The following is a 19,814-nucleotide window of genomic DNA, read 5'->3' on the forward strand; positions in this document are numbered from 1 at the left end:
ACCTAATATTATACGAAAAAAAAAAAATAAACAATCAATTTAATAGAAACTTCTAAAGTATACACCTGTGAGTACCTACTTTAACTTTTTTTAACTCGCTTATATTTCCCAGTACTCATTAAGTGTTATTAATTTCCTTTTTATCGTACGTACCGTATAATTTCATAAAATAGATTATACAATACCAACAACAGTCTATATAGGTTCAACAATTAAAATATCATGTGTGTATACTATTATTGTCAAGCCCACGAAATTACAAAAAATTGAGTTTCAGTATAATATGCATATAGCTACTGCCTATTATTAGTTATAGACTACTCGGAAGCAATAAAATACGTATGGTATAAACATTTTATACGGAAAATAAAACAATAAAAACCGAGTTTGATAATATTATGTCTTTGTCGATTTCAAAGATGCTTAAAACATTTGTACGGTTTTACGAACGGAGGTCAATGTATAATGTAGATACTAGTATAATAATATTATAATTATCACATTTTAATATAAATTATTTAATTGCGTTTACTAGGTTAATGTCCGAGACTGATTCGAGTCTAGAACTCCGAGTAGTGTTTTTTTTATAGTCACTCATCCTAGCAAGTGCATAATATTTTTTTCTAAAACTTCTCCTCGAACAAAGGGACATTAATTTAGATAATTAATTAATCAATGTCCATCGGGTTGCACTGCAGTAATCTTAAAAATCATCTGCTATTTATGTACATTATTATAATCAACCTGTTACAATTAACTATTGTGTGATTTCCGTTGATCAATTATTATTTACCAAGGTCCACCATTTATTCTAGGGATAACTCGCGATAGAACTATGAACCAGATGCTCAAACACCCACGTCACTGCACAGTTTATTTCAAAAGCGTTTTTCGGAGGAAATAATATTCCAATTCGTATAAATCGTGTAAATTATTTGTGCGCTTACGAGTCTGATACGGAAAAACGACTAGTGTACTATACTGGGACGCTTAATATAATGCTATGCCAGGACATGATAATTATCAACAAATATAAATAAATATATCATGGATGGACTTGAATATTTGATATAAACTATTAACCCTGAGAACACAATATAGATATTTGAATAAAATTAAATACAATATCAGTTTATCGCTACAATAACATTATAATAATATATCAAATACATTTCTAAGATAAAGTTCGGATTGTAAATTGTATACCTCAGTAGCAAGCGTGCTTTGATTAAGTAAAATATACAATGGCGATAGGGAAGAGGATGAATGCATACAGCGTAACATAATATTATGCGATTCGAACAATAGAAAAATATAACAGATTAATTACTAAATAGTTCTCAAATTTTTTTCCTTAATTATTAATGGTGGTTAATTTAATAAATAATATTATTATTATACTAACTGGTCAATGTTTTTATTCACACATAATACAATCTCTAGTCAAATATTATTCGGTAATTAAGCCCCTGGGGTATTTGATGTATATTTTTTTTCCATCAAAACACTACCCGCCACATTTATATAGTGATAACGATCAGTAGTTAATGCAATAAAACGCAAGTACAAAATTATTACATTATACAGTTACTTCGTTAAGCGTTAAACTATATAGTTGTTAAGTAGGTTCGTATAGATATAATACCTATTACCTACCTATAATATAGAACGTATGGCTCCCGGGAAAATTGATGTATATATGTTGTTACTGGCTGGGATGAAAGTACAAGAAACTAAAATATTCAAATTATAATACATTAATACCTCTATTGTACAATGCACTATAATATTATGATGCCAATATTCGACGTCGAAGTATAACAGTGTGTTATACATGGAGTAATATTATTATTCCCTGCAATACAGACTGGTCGGAAATACATTAATTATGTTACGAAAAATCACTATTATACTCCAGAATATAATGATGATAATACATAATAATAGTAATCAATGTTATCATTGAAAACTGTCTGTAATACAACGTCAATCAGTATAATATTATAATGCTATAGAACATTTAATACAACTGTTTAGTACAGTTTACTAACGAGTTTACGAGAGTAACGACATTCCTATCGGAATCAATTAAACACAATGGTCGTATATACCTATACCGTTTAAACGCCACGTCATTGTTTATCCACGAGTACGAGCAGAATGTATAATATTATGTGTATACTACTATACTATATATATATAAGCACAACTATATAATACCACTATATAATTATTATAATATTGTGTGGGAGTAATGAATTCAAAACACGGTCTTCGAACAATGATTAATGTTTTGAGATAATTTTGTTTGTTAATGGTTTTAATTTTAACAAGATTTCGTCAAAAGACTCGCATACGAAAACGAACATACTTAATATCGTATGAGAGACTACGTGTTTATGCACATTGCACGTGTACCTGCCTACATTTTTTTTTAAATTTCACAACGGTAAATTATATTATATTTACATTTTAGTAATGTTTTATTCGTGTTTGGTTAACGTATTCGTTCCTATTAAATATTCGATTTATTTCAATTCAAAATGTTTTTTTTCTGCTCGTATTTTATTACCTAATTCAAAAATCATTATATACATAAGATTCAAAAAATCGTGAAAATATTACTAATATCTTAATAGCAGTTTTGTTCAATAGAATTACATTAGTAAACAGCCAACGATTTTAATTTACAAGTCGTCGCACCTCCGGATTATAATACAACAACATCAGTACAACACTTATCGGAATAACCTCAGGATTCGGGAAATTATATTTTAATTTTTAAATCTAACAACTGTACTATACCTACAACCTACTGGCTACTACCCATTTAATTGGTGTCAGCAGTAATTTCATTATTAATTATCTACAATACATTCACCATTTATACCGAAGAAGTTTAGCAGGTTTGAATAAACTTAAAGAACTTTATCTTTTGGCTCATTCTAAGAGCTCATTAACACCGTTCATCTATTTCATAATGTACGCATAAATAACTATAATGAATCTGTCAAGTTTCTCGATGTCATAAATTATTGCCGTTTCATATCTTAGCCAAGATAACCCTAGAAATATATAGGTGTGGCAGTTTGATTTCAATTTTTTAAGCAAAGGAAACAAATAAAATATAAGTACAAAATAAAACCACCACTGCAAGGTAATTCATTAAATGTGTCCGATTCCAATTGTATTTATTTTTAATGCAACGTTACAAAGGAACTACCATACTACGAAAAAAAATTGTCCATCGAACACTTAACGAATGGATGCGTTGTGTAGATTTAATCTCGTTATAAAACATTTTATTTCCATTTAGTATTTAAGTACCTACCTACCCTACCTTCCTCTATCCATCGATTTCTTGATTCGTATTTATAGAAATGCGAAATTATCGGATCGTGTAAAATATATACTATATATTAATGTATATACATATACCTACCTACACATAAAATGGCAATCTTTTTTCTCACGTGCCCTGAGAGCACATAATGCTAACCCAATGGTCGTGGACAATACAACAACGATTTCAATTACCATCAGATACGTTTGAAAATCAAAAGGACAAAATATTTGATAAGTTATATTTTCTTATAATATATGTAATATCCATGGAAACCCATGGAACGTCCGGGAGGATGAGAAAAAGTAAATAAAAACAAAAGAGAGAAATCCATAAGACTTTCTTCGGTTTACACTTGAAGCGCACACAACACCACACATCAAGCGTCGTCATAATAGACCGGGGTTTATATTATACACTTGTGCGCCAGTCGTAACCCGGTAATAGGTTATGGTAAGTAAACAGTGCACACACTCGCGTCATCATCGGTGCGCTTTCAGCCTCGGCGTACAGTAGCGGCGAAAACGCTGGCGACTAAATCCGTCGACGGCCGGCCCGGGAGTTGTAGTCTCTCACGCGGTCCGGCGATGTTGCTGCAGTGTTGTTTTTTCGTGGGCGATTTGTATATACGATAGGTGCCATGGACGGTATATACATATATATAAATGTATAAGATATACAAAATAATAATATCGTATAATTGAGTGACTGTTCGCAGCGACCCGTCGTCGTTAAGGTATTTTTACGCCAGCGCGTGTTTATTATTTTTTTTTCTACTAAATTTCATCAATCGGAGCGTAAAACAGTGCCAGTATGTATAAAAAAGGAGTAAAAAAAAAAACGACAAAAATTCCAATGACTGCTCACCGCGATATATTAAACGAGTCGTTCATCGGCCACAACACGCCCGCGTATTTAACACAGTCGTCTTGTCGTCGTCGAGCCGCAACCGATCGATACACGATTAACAGAGCCAACCCGGGCAAAAGACGCCCGCGTATTATTGTGTTTAAACATACACAAATATACATATATATATATAAGTATAAATAATATTATTATTATTTTCTAAAAAAACCATCTGCGCCGTTCACCTCTCACCTTCACCCCACCACCCACCGAGCCCGAGGCTCTCACACACACACATACACACACACACACACGCACACAAACGCCCTGCTCTACGAACAGCACAGCCTCTCGTCTACCCCCCTCCCCCGCGGCCACCCCAACCAGCTGGTCCACCACGTCATTCCAAACAACAATGTGCGTACGCTAGTAATATAATATATACACGCGCGCACACACACGCACGCACAAGAGGTTCTGACCGTTTTCATGCGGCGGCAGACTCGTTTCCCGAACGATTTCGAATCGCCTCGTTAACCGGGTGAAATAATATATCGGCGGCGGCCGACCACTACACGACGACTATTATATACACACAAGTACACAACGACGACGCGCCTCACACGCACGCACAGTAGTAGTATTAAATCCGAGACGACCGATCGGAGACCACTGTTGTTGTACTATTGTGATACTCGCGCGGAGCACCAGTCGTCCAACGTCGTCCGTGCCGTGCGCTAGCGCGTCGAATCTCGTCGCTCAGGAAACGGTTTTGCCGCGGCGCGATCTTTTTCGTGTATAGATGACAATAACATCGACTTTTGATAATAATTGTTCGATGATATAATTAAATGCGACCATGTACACTGAGCTTCAATAGAGTACACCGCATTGTATTATTATATTTAAGTGGCTGTTGTTGTTGTAATTTTTTGTTCGTTTAAATCAATACAGTAATACTCGTAATATTGTTATTATGCGACTCCGCGCCGCAAATGAGTTCGTTTCGAGTGCGAACGGCGGGACGAAGCCGCAGGATCGTCTCCTGCACTAACCCTTGGCCAGTCACCGCCGTATTCTTTCGCCGCAGGTGAGTGATGGAAATCATAATATAGATTATCGTCCTGAAGACCGAAACGATAATAATACAACGAGACTCTTTTACACGTCAATTCGACGTCATACGAAGTCATAGACGTGCGACCTACGCTTAAGTCATGCGACGACTGCATACCGATATTATATATACCGAATGTACCTATCATCCATCGTACCGTCTTATTCTTAAGTCGCCGCCCGGACGAGGGATTTTCGGGTTTTTTAACGCACACAAACCGGTTTATTACTATAAACATTTTCTAGTCAAATCGAATACACCTATACATAATATGTATGAGGTATATCTAATATGCGTGTGCGGTTTAGAATACACACTAGCCGCACGTGTGAAACGTATCTACTCGGTTAAACATTATAAATATTATAAATTAGAATATCGTGTGCATCTAGTAAGTATACGCCCCGTATCGCCCGCGATAACATTTTACGATGGTCTGTTATCACATAATAGTGTATGCTACACAATGCAAGAAGTTGTGCTGTTCTGAAATCAATTTTCTTGTTTACTTTCAATAATAATTATTGTAGGTATGTACATTATATGTCGTTTTTATACATCCACTGTTTAATACACAGATTTTTTTGATTTTTTTTTATATCGTCCTTATATGATATTATATATTATTACCAGATAAAATACGTTATAGAGTGACTTGATTCTACGAAATGTCAAAATGGATTTCAAAACCAATAATAACAACATTGCAATAATAAAATTAAGAATAACAAAAAATCACTAACCGGTATCGGCGCGGTCGCTCTGCTGTGGTTTTATGTTTCACTTAAATGCTGATTCGTCTTTTTGGTTTACCTTCCGAGTTCTAATGAATTATATCTGAAAAATACTTACAGACATTTCGAATGATATCATCAATTGTGTGACGAACTCTCAACTGACCACCAACTGTATAATATTATTGTATTTTTTACTAACCAGCCAACTATATACATAGTTACATAACCCACTAAAAATATATTATCTACCTTACAAAAAATTTTTTCATAATACTTGAGTCTCATCAATGATTAAACTAAACAGTTTTCTTTTATTTTAAAAAGCAACAATGATACGATAAATATTACTTTGTTTGGTCGGTAACAAAATATTGGTATATTAATAACAATCAAAATAAATTCTATTTTCAAAGTTCAGTCGTTAAAAATAGGATTGTTTTATTTCTCCATAAATACTCAATACTCGTATTATTTTTTTTCGCACATCTTTGCTAAATATTTACATTAAAGATCTGGTTTGTTTTTTCGCAATTTGCAAAGTATTAACTACTTCAAAGAGGTACTTCATATTATATTTTATAGCTTATGAAACGAGTTACTTATGTATAATCAAAACCATTTATTTTATTTGTGTTTAAAATAAAATATATGAAACAATATTCATTATTCAATAATTATTTCAATACAACCGCATTTATTTTAAAACGATAAATTATCACTAATTGGTCTTGTAAATCAAAAGGTAAAAATCAATAAAAAAATAACGTCTCTCCTGTATACTTTTGTTTGAAGAAAAATATATATTAGTATATTATAAGATCTGGAGTAAACTATATAGCAGTATTATACTAACAAATACCATAGTAGAGTAGGGTACAGGTTCGGTAGTCGGTAGGGCACCTTATATTATATTTAATATTGTTTAATCTATTGAATGAATAAAGCTATAGAGGTATAATAATTCTTGACCCTCGTTTTAAAATTTTCCCGCCATAAGTAGCTAAACATTTGCCTGTATACTTTATTATTTTTATTTTTAGTTATTTAAAAACAAAAAAACCAAGTTTCTGATAATATGTATATTATGAATGCACACACGTGCACATAACATAATTATTACCAACCATAAAAGCAAATCCAAACAAATTAATAATAATGGAATTACTTATAGTTATTATAATTATTTATTCGTCGGTGTGATTTACTGGGTACTGTACGATAAACAATAAAATTATTCTCCGTCACTACGGGGTAGAAACTGGATTTACACTTCAAAGTACGTCAAAAAACACCCATAAATTGCGATTATGCAATTCCCATTAACTTTCCCTCGATTACAATGACTAAAAAATATGTTTAAGCTCTTCAAACTTCATTGTGCTAACTGTTTTTATTAAGTATAGAACTTATCGAGTTTATTACATTTCGTATGGTTATAATTCGTGTTATGTTTGTATAGTTATTATTTATTGTGTTAAAGTGGAAATCATTAGTTAAAAAACAAAAAAGACTCTATTGATGAACGATAGTTTGTATTTCAACATAATAATGAAGTGGGTTAAACGAAAATTATTGTTTTTGAACTCTTTTCGGTTCAACATAACACAGTTGTGTCTGTGACACCCGTCTGACTTAATATAATTGTCAAATGACGTGTCGTTAGGGATTTCAAAGTACTTGTCAATCTTCACTTCCTGTTGTTGATTCGAAATACCAAGACAACCCTTTTTAAATGTATCCCTGTAAATATTAAATATAGTTAAATGTTTGAACTCGACGATTTGTTTCTATTAAATGTACATAACCCCTTAATCAAATTAATGGACTGTTATTTTTACCAACTTAACACTGTGTGGTTGTTTAAACATAATATTCATTATGGGTCAATAATATTATGCGGGTTTTTTTTAAAAATAAACGTCCCCCCAGTCTTGCAAATAAAAACATAACGAGTAACGACTGTGTTATTTGGTTTTTTTTAATAATAATAATTCAAAATCTCGAATCGTTTGACTACTACTGTATGCTGTATTACTAAAACTAAGTGCTAACGATCAACTTCTATTATTATTTTGTAATTAGAAGTATTTCTTTAACAAAATACACGCTCGTAACATGAGAAAGTTAAAAAAAAACGATCTAATTATGTGCCTTTGAATATTTAACTATTGTGTAACCATTGTTCTTTAATAATTCGTACATATGTCCATTTAGGCACCTTGAGGTTCTACTAATTAACCAAAAAAACAATACAAGCTTACTATTCAACAGACAATTGTCAGTATGAATTGTTCAGTTTGTAACTACATAGTAGGTAGGTACACAATAAAGCACCACGATGTTATACTATAGAACGAGAAATGGTTAAGCTACATTATACGTCTGTATAATAATTACCTACATTTTCAACATATCAAAATAATAGATTTACGTGGTGTGCAGCATCAATATCATTCTTGAAAATTTCATTCATGATTCATTATATTTTATTGTAAAAATATATTTTTTTTTTTATATACGAAACAATGTATATCCGCACACCCCAATATATTTGTGTCGAAAACTAAAAAGATTACAATATAATAAGAACTGCAGCTCTCCGGACGAATAATATTAAATAGGCGTCGAAAATTACACTTAAGCTTCCGTACATAATATGTACATGATGTTTGCGGATAATAAGTGTTTCTGGACCGAAGCGATTGTTTTCGTTTACCGGTTAAGAATATAATATGTAATAGGTATCTATATGCCTATATATACATAATATATACACGTACGATGCTCGAGGACGGAGGGGGGGGGATAATTACGTATTCATTCTATATACCTATCTGCAACTAGCTCCAGCTTGTTAAGCGTCGACCGATTGTGTTCTCTTATACTTATGACAATTGACAAATACACACTAATAACTCAAACACAATCACTGGTGTTAGAACGAGAAAAAAATAAAACTAGTGTGTATATAGCACGTACATGCCAATCCTTAAAAACGTGACAGGTAAGAAACTCGTTGTATACAACAGGAGATAAAAGAAAAAACCGTTTTACAAATGATTCCTAGACAGCTGTCACCTCGGAATGACGAAGGTACAACCGCGCCACACTGTATACATTCCGAATGCACTCGCGTTTATGTAAGGTGGGCGAGGAGAGGGGGGCTTAAACTCCTTTTTATATTATATTATTATGTTGTTATTAAATTTGTCGTCGTCGTCCCACCCTCCCCCGTCACTCATGACGCCAAAAATGAAAAAAAATTTCTATTTCTGCAGTTACTCTGGGATTTTCAAGACTCCAATATCTTATAATATTTTGAAAAATATTATTTGTGTATTCGGACCAATGTCTGTTCATATATTATTATATCTATACATTACATTATTATAAGTTATAACCATCGTGAATATAATAATATATAATATAAACCAGCTCTGTCCGAGGATGATTAATGGCTATTGTATATATAATGGTGTTTTTTTTATTTTTTAACTTCTCCGTCCGTATTATATTCCCGTGACAGCTGTAAACGTTTGTTGTTATGACGTCCTATATCACTTAACCTTATCTATCAGTATCATACAATGGGAGCCGTCCCGCGTTCTACTCTTCAGCACACATATTTAAATATTAACGACGTCTTAAACAGTTGAACGACGTTTAAAACTTTAAAATATAATGTACGTACTATCATATTATCATAATAATAATATTACTGAAGCCATGACCCGTGGTGGTTCCGAGAACTGCAAACTGTTGCAGTCGTTCTGCAGTTGTACCTCCGTCAATGTCTCGATTCGTATTGTTGTGATTTGAAAATTGTAAGTGTAACATTAAAAGCGCGTTATCTTTTATTATAATATTATTATTATGTACAAAAAAAAAGCAAAAGAAATAAAACGCCCTGTGGCGTCTTCTACGACGTTCGATGCATACGACGAGCCCACACTCGTCGCAGGTAGTGAAAAATGTTTACATTTCACGTGCTCACACACACGCACCCAAAATGTACAGGAACCTACGCTTATTATTGTGCCCTGTTGTCTGACTCGCGAGTGTGTACGGTTAAAGAGGTATCCACCTATAACAAGACTCAGGTGTGTCTCGGTGAATCGATAAATCTCCAAAACCCTGTACGAAATTCTTTCCAAGGATGAAAATCTTGTATGCAGTACACACATCTTTACCCCACTCCGCGCGATACACACCCGTTGTACAATAATAATATAATATAGGAGGACCGCGTTTCGGGCCACCCGTTGTGTTCGGACGACCCTCGCTCGCGCGCGATTAATTTATTAAACCAATACACGGGGACGTGGATATTACAAGAACCGGTTTCAGTGAAACGTAAACACGCACATTATGATATATTTTAGCATGTCGCCGCCGGATCGGGGCAATACTATCTTTTGCACTCCGCCACCCCTACCAAAACAAAACAAAAAAACCATCACCGTCGAAGACTATTAGGATAATATTAAGATAGACGTCAAAGCGTTTGATACTATTTCAATATCATGATATAACATACGCACAACTATATTCATCGCCCCGATGAAAATGAATATCATCGAATAGAGTTCGATGTGCAAAAAAAGACTCACGATATTATGCATTATTATAAATACGAAAAAATAAAGTTACCGTCCAACGATGGACGATTTGAATAACTGGAAATGGGCGCGTGACCCCCGTTCAGACAATAGGTAGAAAGAACTGCATGCGCAGTGTGCATCGTGAATCAGATAATAAAAGAAAAATGCACGTCGTGGCCGGCAGACGGCGACGTTCCCGTATTGCACTCTCGGGTGCATCGTGTGCGTGTGTGATAAACAATCGTGCTGCACCGATAGAGGTTACCAATTATCAGCCGGTAGCCCTGTGTTGTTTAATATAATAATATCGTGAGCAAACGCGACGGTGTAGAAATGTAGAATATTATTATTTATTATACCACACTACTGGTCACGCTGCATTCAGTTGTAACCAACAAAACACGAAATCGAAACGACCGTCTTCGATGAAAATATAATAATATACGAAATACCTACATCGTTAAGGACGGCCGTTATTATATGAATCGGACAATCGTCTTCGACGCGATACTATCATAACATGGTTTTGGGCGTTTTGGCAGAGTTCATAACGTTTGCTCGTATTTTATCGAATTGATCGTCGTCGGTTCTTCTATTCAAACACCCTCCGTCATAGGCACGCGGACAATATATTGCTTGTGGGACGATGATTATACATTTATATTTTATACATTATACTTTTATAATGTACTATGTACTGTACATCGACGTCACGAACTCGCTACGGTATTATAATATTATCACACTGTCGGACTGTTCGCATCGTAAAATATTCGTGAACTCGTTCTGAAAACTGCGCCATTAATCGTATACCGCGAAATCGTTACACTTTAATCAGTGAGCGTCTCCGTCGAATGTAAACTCATAATTTGTTAAAATATACTAATGTATTACAATATCTATTACAACACTACATGCCACCAAATAATTGTTTTTCGTAAAATTGGATTGGAAGTATTAATGTTAAAATATTCGAGAGGTTAACCGTGTGATAGGTAAACGTCGTTCAGGTCGTTTCAGTTTCTACTGAGGCACGCCGTTCGTAAACGGATCGAAAGTGTATATAGCGAACACGTTGCACATAATAAATAATGGTATAATATACTTACCAAGTTTGCCGACATAACCATCACAGATCTGTGCACGCGGGTGCGATATGATGATGAACGCGGCTTCGTAACTTGAGTTTTGTCCGGCCGGTCAAAAGTTAGTAAATATAGTTTTCAATACGGGAAAATGCATTGTGTGGATACTGGATAGACATACATGCGTTGCGGGACAGATGCTGCCAGCAGACTCAAAATCATCGTTGCACCGCGAACGAGATTATCATGCAGAAGTTTCGCGAATACCGGTTACCGGGTTTTTGAGGCGAACCGCATTTGAATACAACAGACGGGAGCAACTCGTGGCGGTATAATATTATATTATTATCTTCTCCGTGGCTCGAGTATATTATGCATAAAATATTATTTGTGCCGTTTCCATGAATGAAACGTCGTCCCCATTTCGGACCACGCGGACTGCACTGCTGGCGTCCTATAATACGTCTTTTTTTTCTTTTCGATACACGATTATATTCAGAATCCTATTACTATAATATGCTACATACTGAAATAATACACGAAGACGACAACGTTGACGTATAATATTCTCCACCGACAATGGGAATACAAAAAATAATAATAATACAAAACAGGACGACTGGCGCATTTCGAGTCGGACGAACGACCGTGGTGTACCTATATTATACCATTTGATTTATATAATATGCTAATCGCGATGAAGGTTGTTTGTTGAACGTAGAAAAATTCTGTTCACCCCGAGCAAAGTTGTTATTCCGCATGTTTATCGACTGAAATGGATTGTCCACTTATCGATAAACTCAAAATAATGTCGGACATGTTGTTTTATTATTATCAAAATTAAAATTCACTTGTTTGGTATTGGTTGAAATGCAATATTCGAATTCTATTTTACATACAATTTTAACGTCATCCTCCGATGTAGACACGAGTGCATGGCGAAGACGAATATGACTTGAACCACGGTATCATACACATTACACGACACCGTGAAATTTCAGCTTACCCGATGTTTACTTCTCTGCGGGAGGTCGTTTTTTTGGTTTACAAATAATTCCAATACGGTTTTTTTCTCGTTGTCCCTTATTGAAGCGTTTATATTATTGTGTTACTCGTGATCGTATTCTATATGAATCAGATCGCCCGTTTACGGCACACTTAAGCACATTCTTAAGGTCACAGCAAAAGACGTATACATAAAAATTTAAATATAATATACAAATGGACGTTTTTATGTGCACCATACGGTCGACTGTCAATTGTAGATTATATATATCTATGTTGTTATTGGAGATGACAAAATATGTCTTATCAGTGAAACGACGGTGGCGGCAGCATTCCAATTAAACTGGATTAAAGACACCTAATGTAATAGGTATCTATTATATTGTTAATATTAAATAATATATAGTCAAAGAGAGTGTCCGGTACAAGTGTACCGCCGTATACCACGACGCTTTTGATTAAATAATAATAAATGTGATGCGTTTTATTCAAATCGTACGTCGTCCTTAATAATTTTAAATCTGTGTCCCGCGCCTGTACACGATCACGACGGCGACGGCTGCGGAGAGTGTGGCGTGGATCGCAGCGGGTGGAAAACGTGAGATACAAAGAACCCGATAACCCACCGGACGGACGGACACATCGGACAAGTCGATTTATTTAAAAAGAAATAATAATAATAATAATAATAATAAAAAGACCCCGAGATCGTCTAGAAGAGATAATAGCATGTCGGGGACGCCAACGAGAGTCGTTCGTACACATAAAACATTTCGACCGTATCGCGGGGCCCGCGCCTTGGATGCACCACCGGAGGAGCTCGCGACAATGAATATAACTACTACAACAACTGCACCGGTGTGTCGTCGTATGGCAGCAACACGCACACACGAGAATAATGTGACGACGAGATTGTTAATTATTATTATTATTATATTATATTTCCTTGCCAGCGAGATTGGCCGAAGACGGAATACCGCGACCAGAGTATATACTGACTACATACAGTATTATACGCACACCACGTACACGCGTACTGCGTACATCGAAATCGCTTTTCAATCTATTTTTCTCGTCTATTGTGAGCCGCGTGTGTTTCGTTATTATGTATTTATATATATATATATATATGCAATATAATATATAATTCATATCGTTATTATTATTATTATATACCCTCGTGTGAGCGTGTGTGTACTGTGTAGTCTTGACGATTTGTCACGCAAACTGTTAATAAGCGCGCACAGCACAACACACGACGTACAATATACGTCTCGACCACGTCGAGTTGAACGTACCCGTCCGACGTCTCCAAGGTACCTGTGTAATAACGTAAACCGATTCTGTGAGCGTATGTGTACGATTTTTTTTTCTCTTTTCGAAAATCGATTCGTTTGGGTATAATGTAATATTGTGCCATGTATTACGAATGACGATGTAGTAGACTAACGAAACTCTCTGCACCGCAGTCAAACTCACCCAAACTCGAATATAATTTTCACTGGGCACACGTCTCGCTGTCGTAAGGTCCAATAAACGTGCTCCGTATAGAAATATCATGACATTTATATGACACGTATAATGTATATGTATGACGAACAGAGGAGGACATCGTCACCACAAAAGCTGTACATGACGATTCCGCGTCGTTAGACACGACTGTGCAGACGGGCGGCCGATATAGAATTATATGGCCGACGCGTTTTGTTTGCCGTCGAAACGGGGAGCAATGAAATTGACGTACCTATGTGTGTGTGGGTGCATGGGTGACGCCTACGACTAAATATATTATACGTATATGCTATACACACGTATATGTATATATAGGGGTGGATGACTGCAGGGGATGGGGTGTGGTTATTTGCTCGCTATTCACCTCGAGTAGGAGAAATACTGGCTTGCAATTTCAGAAACGGGATTATACATTTCGTACATCTTCAAATGATATATACACATATATATTATATTATGTGTACTTTGTATGGGGTATATATATATATATGTATATATGCATAATATATTATTATACGGACGTCGCGGTCGTCGGTGGTGACGAAGAAGATAACGAAGTTTTGTCATCGAGACGACGAGACATATATATACATATACATTATACAATATGATATATATAGTAACTAAATTCGTTAGCACGACGACTCGTCATTTTCAATCGTTTCGGTTCGGGTTCCGCTGCAATTACCGGACCCCTTATTCTAGTTTCGTTTTCGGCATTGGGCCGAGATATTGCATATGTATTAGGTATTATATAGGAATTCGATTTCATCGTCATAGCGTACCCTCGTCGTATACAGCAATCAACGTTCAGCAACCGGTAATGTAGTTTACCCCCGAGATCGGAATAGGGTGGAAAGTGAAAACTGTCATGATGCATTCATCACGTCACAGATCGTAAATATGTAATAATATTCACCGAAATCGTTCTGGAGTTTGTCTGTCCAGTGTACACATATATTATATACTATATATATATATATATATATGCATAAGACATGTAACCATTTTCAACAAAAATATATCATATGAATGCATACATCTGTTCTCGATACATTCCCGAAGCACCCCATATATTTTGACACGTCTGACCCACGCGTGAAACGTACGCAACAACACTGCGCTAAAATACTAATCTTTGGCATGTGTATTTTTCTTTGACCGGAGCGTTCGTGGAATTCAATACGAATACACATTGTAATCATTGTATAGAACAGAATACTATAATAATATAGGTACCATAATATACAATAGCAATCACTAAGGCTAGGATTGTATGCGTTGGTATGTTCATTTTGCAGTGTCTTTTTACAAAATATATAGTTAGTAATATCCATCCTCACGAATCACAGAAGTACAAATTATTTATCTTTTACTGTGCAGCGTAATATGTATTATTGTTGTTATAGTATTGCATATTTGAATTATGGATAGAAAAAAATCATGTTTGCATTATATATTTAAACAACCCGAGTTTAAATATAAAGACGCATTGTTATATTGAGCTGGTGACTTAAATTCCGTAACATCGTTGATTTTTTCATTGACTAAAAGAAAATGTTCATGTGCCTATTAAAAATGTTATGGGTTTATTAAAATAACTATTTAAGACTGACAAAAATTATTTAACTTTCATGAAAAATTACTTAGGTTTTCTTATTCTTATCCATTTAAAAACTAGCATAAGATGCTTCTTTACCTTCGATTAAAATTAATTTGTAATTTTCTCTATTATAGTTATAACTAATACGAGTAAGTGATAACTAATCACACATTCACTCGCTTTGATAAAATATATCACTAATATATCATGTATATTGTATTGGGTACATTATAAATATCGTGTCAACGTTCCATCTGGTCTCTGATACCAAACGTATATTTACGTCGTTTTACCGGGTAGATTATATTATTATTTGAGGGCTCGGCGAATCACCGCATTGTATGATGAGACCCCGACTTTATATAAAGTGTCAATTATTATTATTATTTGCAAGTAGTATGTAAACCAGACCGTACCTAGGTGTATTTCTTCCCCCAAAAATTTGTTATGAACCTTGTTGCATGTCTCTTATAGTCCTACCTAACCTATTATGTTATTGGACTGCAAAATATTTACCCGTTTTTGCATCCGTGTGTTTCAGGTGTTGAGATACGGTCATGAAGTTTCGTAACCACTCGGAATTGTCATCGTCACGCAAGACTCGAGCGTGAAAAGGATCCATTTTTGTTGGACTACAACCGCGAACGCACGCGCCGGACGTTACCTAACCAAGAAGTGTCGCAGACATGTGCTCAGCTCCGACACTAGTGGCGGCCGTGTTGTTAGCGGTCGTGGCCTCCGCCGTCTGCAACATGCAGCCGGTGGCCGTGACGAACACGGCGGCGGCGTTGCCGGGGGCTGGGGCCGGTGTTGCGGCCGTGCCGGTGCCGGGGCGTTGCGAAGAGATCACCATACCGATGTGCCGGGGCATCGGGTACAACATGACGTCGATGCCAAACCAGCTGAACCACGAGACGCAGGAGGAGGCTGGTATGGAGGTGCATCAGTTCTGGCCACTGGTCGAGATCAACTGTTCGGCCGACCTTAAGTTCTTCCTGTGTTCCGTGTACACGCCCATTTGCATCGAAGAGTACCAACGACCACTGCAGGCGTGCCGGAGTGTGTGCGAACGTGCCCGCGACGGATGTCTGCCGGTTATGCAGCGGTACGGGTTCGTTTGGCCGGAGAAGATGCAGTGCGACAAGCTGCCAGTGCACGGCGGCCCGGAATTGTGCATGGCCCAGGACGTGTACGAACAGCAGCAGCACGTTCCAGTCAAGCCGACCAAGAAACCAACCGGGTCACCGGCCAATAAGTGCAAGCCGGGTAGCAGGGCCAAGGGATGCGAGAAGTATGCGTTTGGCGGCGGTGGTATTGGCGACGAAGACGGGTGCGAGTGCAAGTGCCGGCCTCCACTAGTGGCCATCGACAGGGATTCGGTCCGGTACAATCGCAGTGGCGTGTCCGTGGCAGGCGTGGACAACTGCGCGATGCCGTGCCGAAGCGTGCTGTTTACCGACGAAGAAAAAGATTTTGCGTCCACTTGGATCGCCCTGTGGTCGAGCATATGCTGTGTGACCACGTTGATGACACTTACCACGTACACTATCGACACGCAGCGGTTCAAGTACCCGGAAAAGCCGATCGTGTTCCTCTCCGGTTGCTACCTGATGGTCAGCCTCGGGTACCTGATCCGAGTTTACTCAGGCCACGACGCTGTCGCCTGCGAGCCCGACGGTTCTGTCAAGTACAACGCGTCTGGGCCCACGCCGTGCACGCTTGTGTTCCTGCTACTCTACTTCTTCGGCATGGCCTCTTCCATCTGGTGGGTCATACTGGCGTTCACATGGTTCCTGGCGGCTGGACTCAAGTGGGGAAACGAGGCGATCGCGTCATACTCACAGTACTTCCACCTGGCCGCTTGGCTGATACCCACCGTCAAGTCACTGGGTGTGCTGGTCATGTCGGCCGTCGACGGGGACGCATTCGCCGGTGTGTGTTACGTGGGCAACCAGAACCCGGATAACTTGAAAATGTTCGTACTGGCGCCGCTCGTCGTCTACCTGGCGTTGGGCATATCGTTCCTGTTGGGAGGGTTCGTGTCACTGTTCCGCATCCGGAACGTCATTAAGCAGCAAGTGGGCCGCAGCAAGGCGGACAAGCTGGAGAAGCTCATGATCCGGATCGGCGTGTTCAGCGTTTTGTACACGGTGCCCGCCTCAGTCGTCATCGGATGTCACTACTACGAAGCACGGTATATGCCAGACCGTGTGGCCCACCTGGCGTGCCCATGCTCCGAACCGGACCCTGACACCAAGCCGGTGTACACCATGCTCATGCTCAAATACTTCATGACGCTGGTGATGGGTGTCACGTCAGGCGTGTGGATATGGTCTGGCAAGACGGTCGGCTCGTGGAAGCGCCTGTCCCGTCGGCTGTTTGGTGGAGGCGGAGTTGGTGGCGGAGGCGGCGGGGGCCGCATGTCTAAGGGCGGTCCCAACCCGGTGCTCGTCAATCCGGGAAAACAACGCAAGCAGTTGCAGTACATGCCGGCGCCGTCCGTCCCGGGTAGCACGCTGCCCTCGTCCCACCACCTGGCCCCATCGTCCAGCCTACACCACCACATTATCAAACAGGCTCCGCTTAGCCACGTATGACATCAGTACGCCACTCCTGCCCTTAGTTACGAGCAACCAGACCCGTCCGAGGACATGATGCCCTCTACCACGGGGCTCAGTGACTATGGTCCTCTTTAAAGGGTCGGCAGGAGGAACAATGATGAACCGATAACCCATCAGAAGCATAAAATATGATCTCGATATGTACTTTAATTATTATTATTATTATTTTTATTATTATTTCTGTACAATATACCTCCTACTAGAACAGACGAACCTCCCACCACATTTATAACCTAGAACCGGCATTGGGAACACATCACATCGAAAATAGACGTGTCTTTTTGTTTACAATAGGTACCTACGTGGTTCACACCAAAAATAGTAAAATATAATGTAACTCCATCGTTAAACCAAATTACTTACGTGACGTTTTCGACTGGTTTGACTAGTTAACAAATCAAAACAAAAAAACTTGTAGCTACCCCGTCGGCCTTAGGTTTATTTTCTGGTGCTTTCCCCATTCAATTTTTATTTATGTTATTTTTATTCTGTAAATAACTTTAAATTTAAGAAGCGTATACTAGTCGTAGAAGTTAAGTTGTGTATTTTTTTGTTTTGTGTTAACATTAAGGAATCCTTTTATACTGTAATTAATGTAAAAAGGAAAAGACAACATTCGGTTACCCGAAATTACTATAATTAACTCTTTTTTTTCCAAAGAACAAATAACAGAAATATGACTTGTCCAAACTCGTGCAATATAGTATATGATTCCAATGATTTATTTGATGAGTATATAAACTTGATTATTTGTAAGCCAATTTATTTATATTAGACGTTTTTTGTCTCTTTTACTGCCCATATATGATATATACGAAAAACAAACTGTATACGTAAATTTTAAGTGATAATATTATTATAAACATATACGTGTAAGTTTATTATTCATGCATACAAATTATTTATACTATTTATAATATATATTACTGTATTGTAGCAGAAAATACTGTACATAATATAATATGTTTTAAATAAAAATTGTACATTTCATGTTTTCATAATTTGGTGTAAATTTTTTGACTCCGTGAACTAACAATAAAAAAAACCTAGAGAATCTCATCATTAATTTCAATGAATGGACTTGAATTTAAATTATTCTTAAAATGAAATATTTTCCATGAATTTTCCTTCATTATTTCTTAATAATTTAATTTTTTTTAATTATATATTTTAAGCAGCCAACCTGCCAACAGGTTAATGACTCAATGATTGGATAATGATTAATGAATTAGTCATAATAAGGTAAATACTTAAGTCAAGCTTTTATGACAGTGTATGTGAATGTAATATACAACGTTTAATACTTAATACCTATATTAGGTATAGTATATAATTCGACAT

At 37.1% G+C, this 19,814-nt stretch overlaps 1 protein-coding gene across 2 annotated transcripts in view; it reads left to right on the top strand.

The window, feature by feature from the left end:
- Positions 1-19,060, top strand: part of LOC111038637 (frizzled-5) — a 53,796-nt gene extending 34,736 nt beyond the window's left edge. The window contains exons 1-2 of one of the 2 annotated variants that reach the window (XM_022321822.1): positions 4,841-5,282; positions 16,394-19,060. In XM_022321822.1, coding sequence (XP_022177514.1) covers positions 16,539-18,449 — 1,911 coding nt within the window. In that variant the 5' untranslated portion in view covers positions 4,841-5,282; positions 16,394-16,538 and the 3' untranslated portion in view covers positions 18,450-19,060. Of the gene's footprint in view, positions 1-4,840; positions 5,283-16,393 lie in introns of those variants that run through there. The other variant, XM_022321823.1, reaches the window with a different exon arrangement.
- Positions 19,061-19,814: the final 754 nt, after the last annotated feature.

Source organism: Myzus persicae, unplaced genomic scaffold (genome assembly GCF_001856785.1).
Source record: "Myzus persicae strain clone G006 unplaced genomic scaffold, MPER_G0061.0, whole genome shotgun sequence".
Taxonomy (NCBI): domain Eukaryota; kingdom Metazoa; phylum Arthropoda; class Insecta; order Hemiptera; family Aphididae; genus Myzus; species Myzus persicae.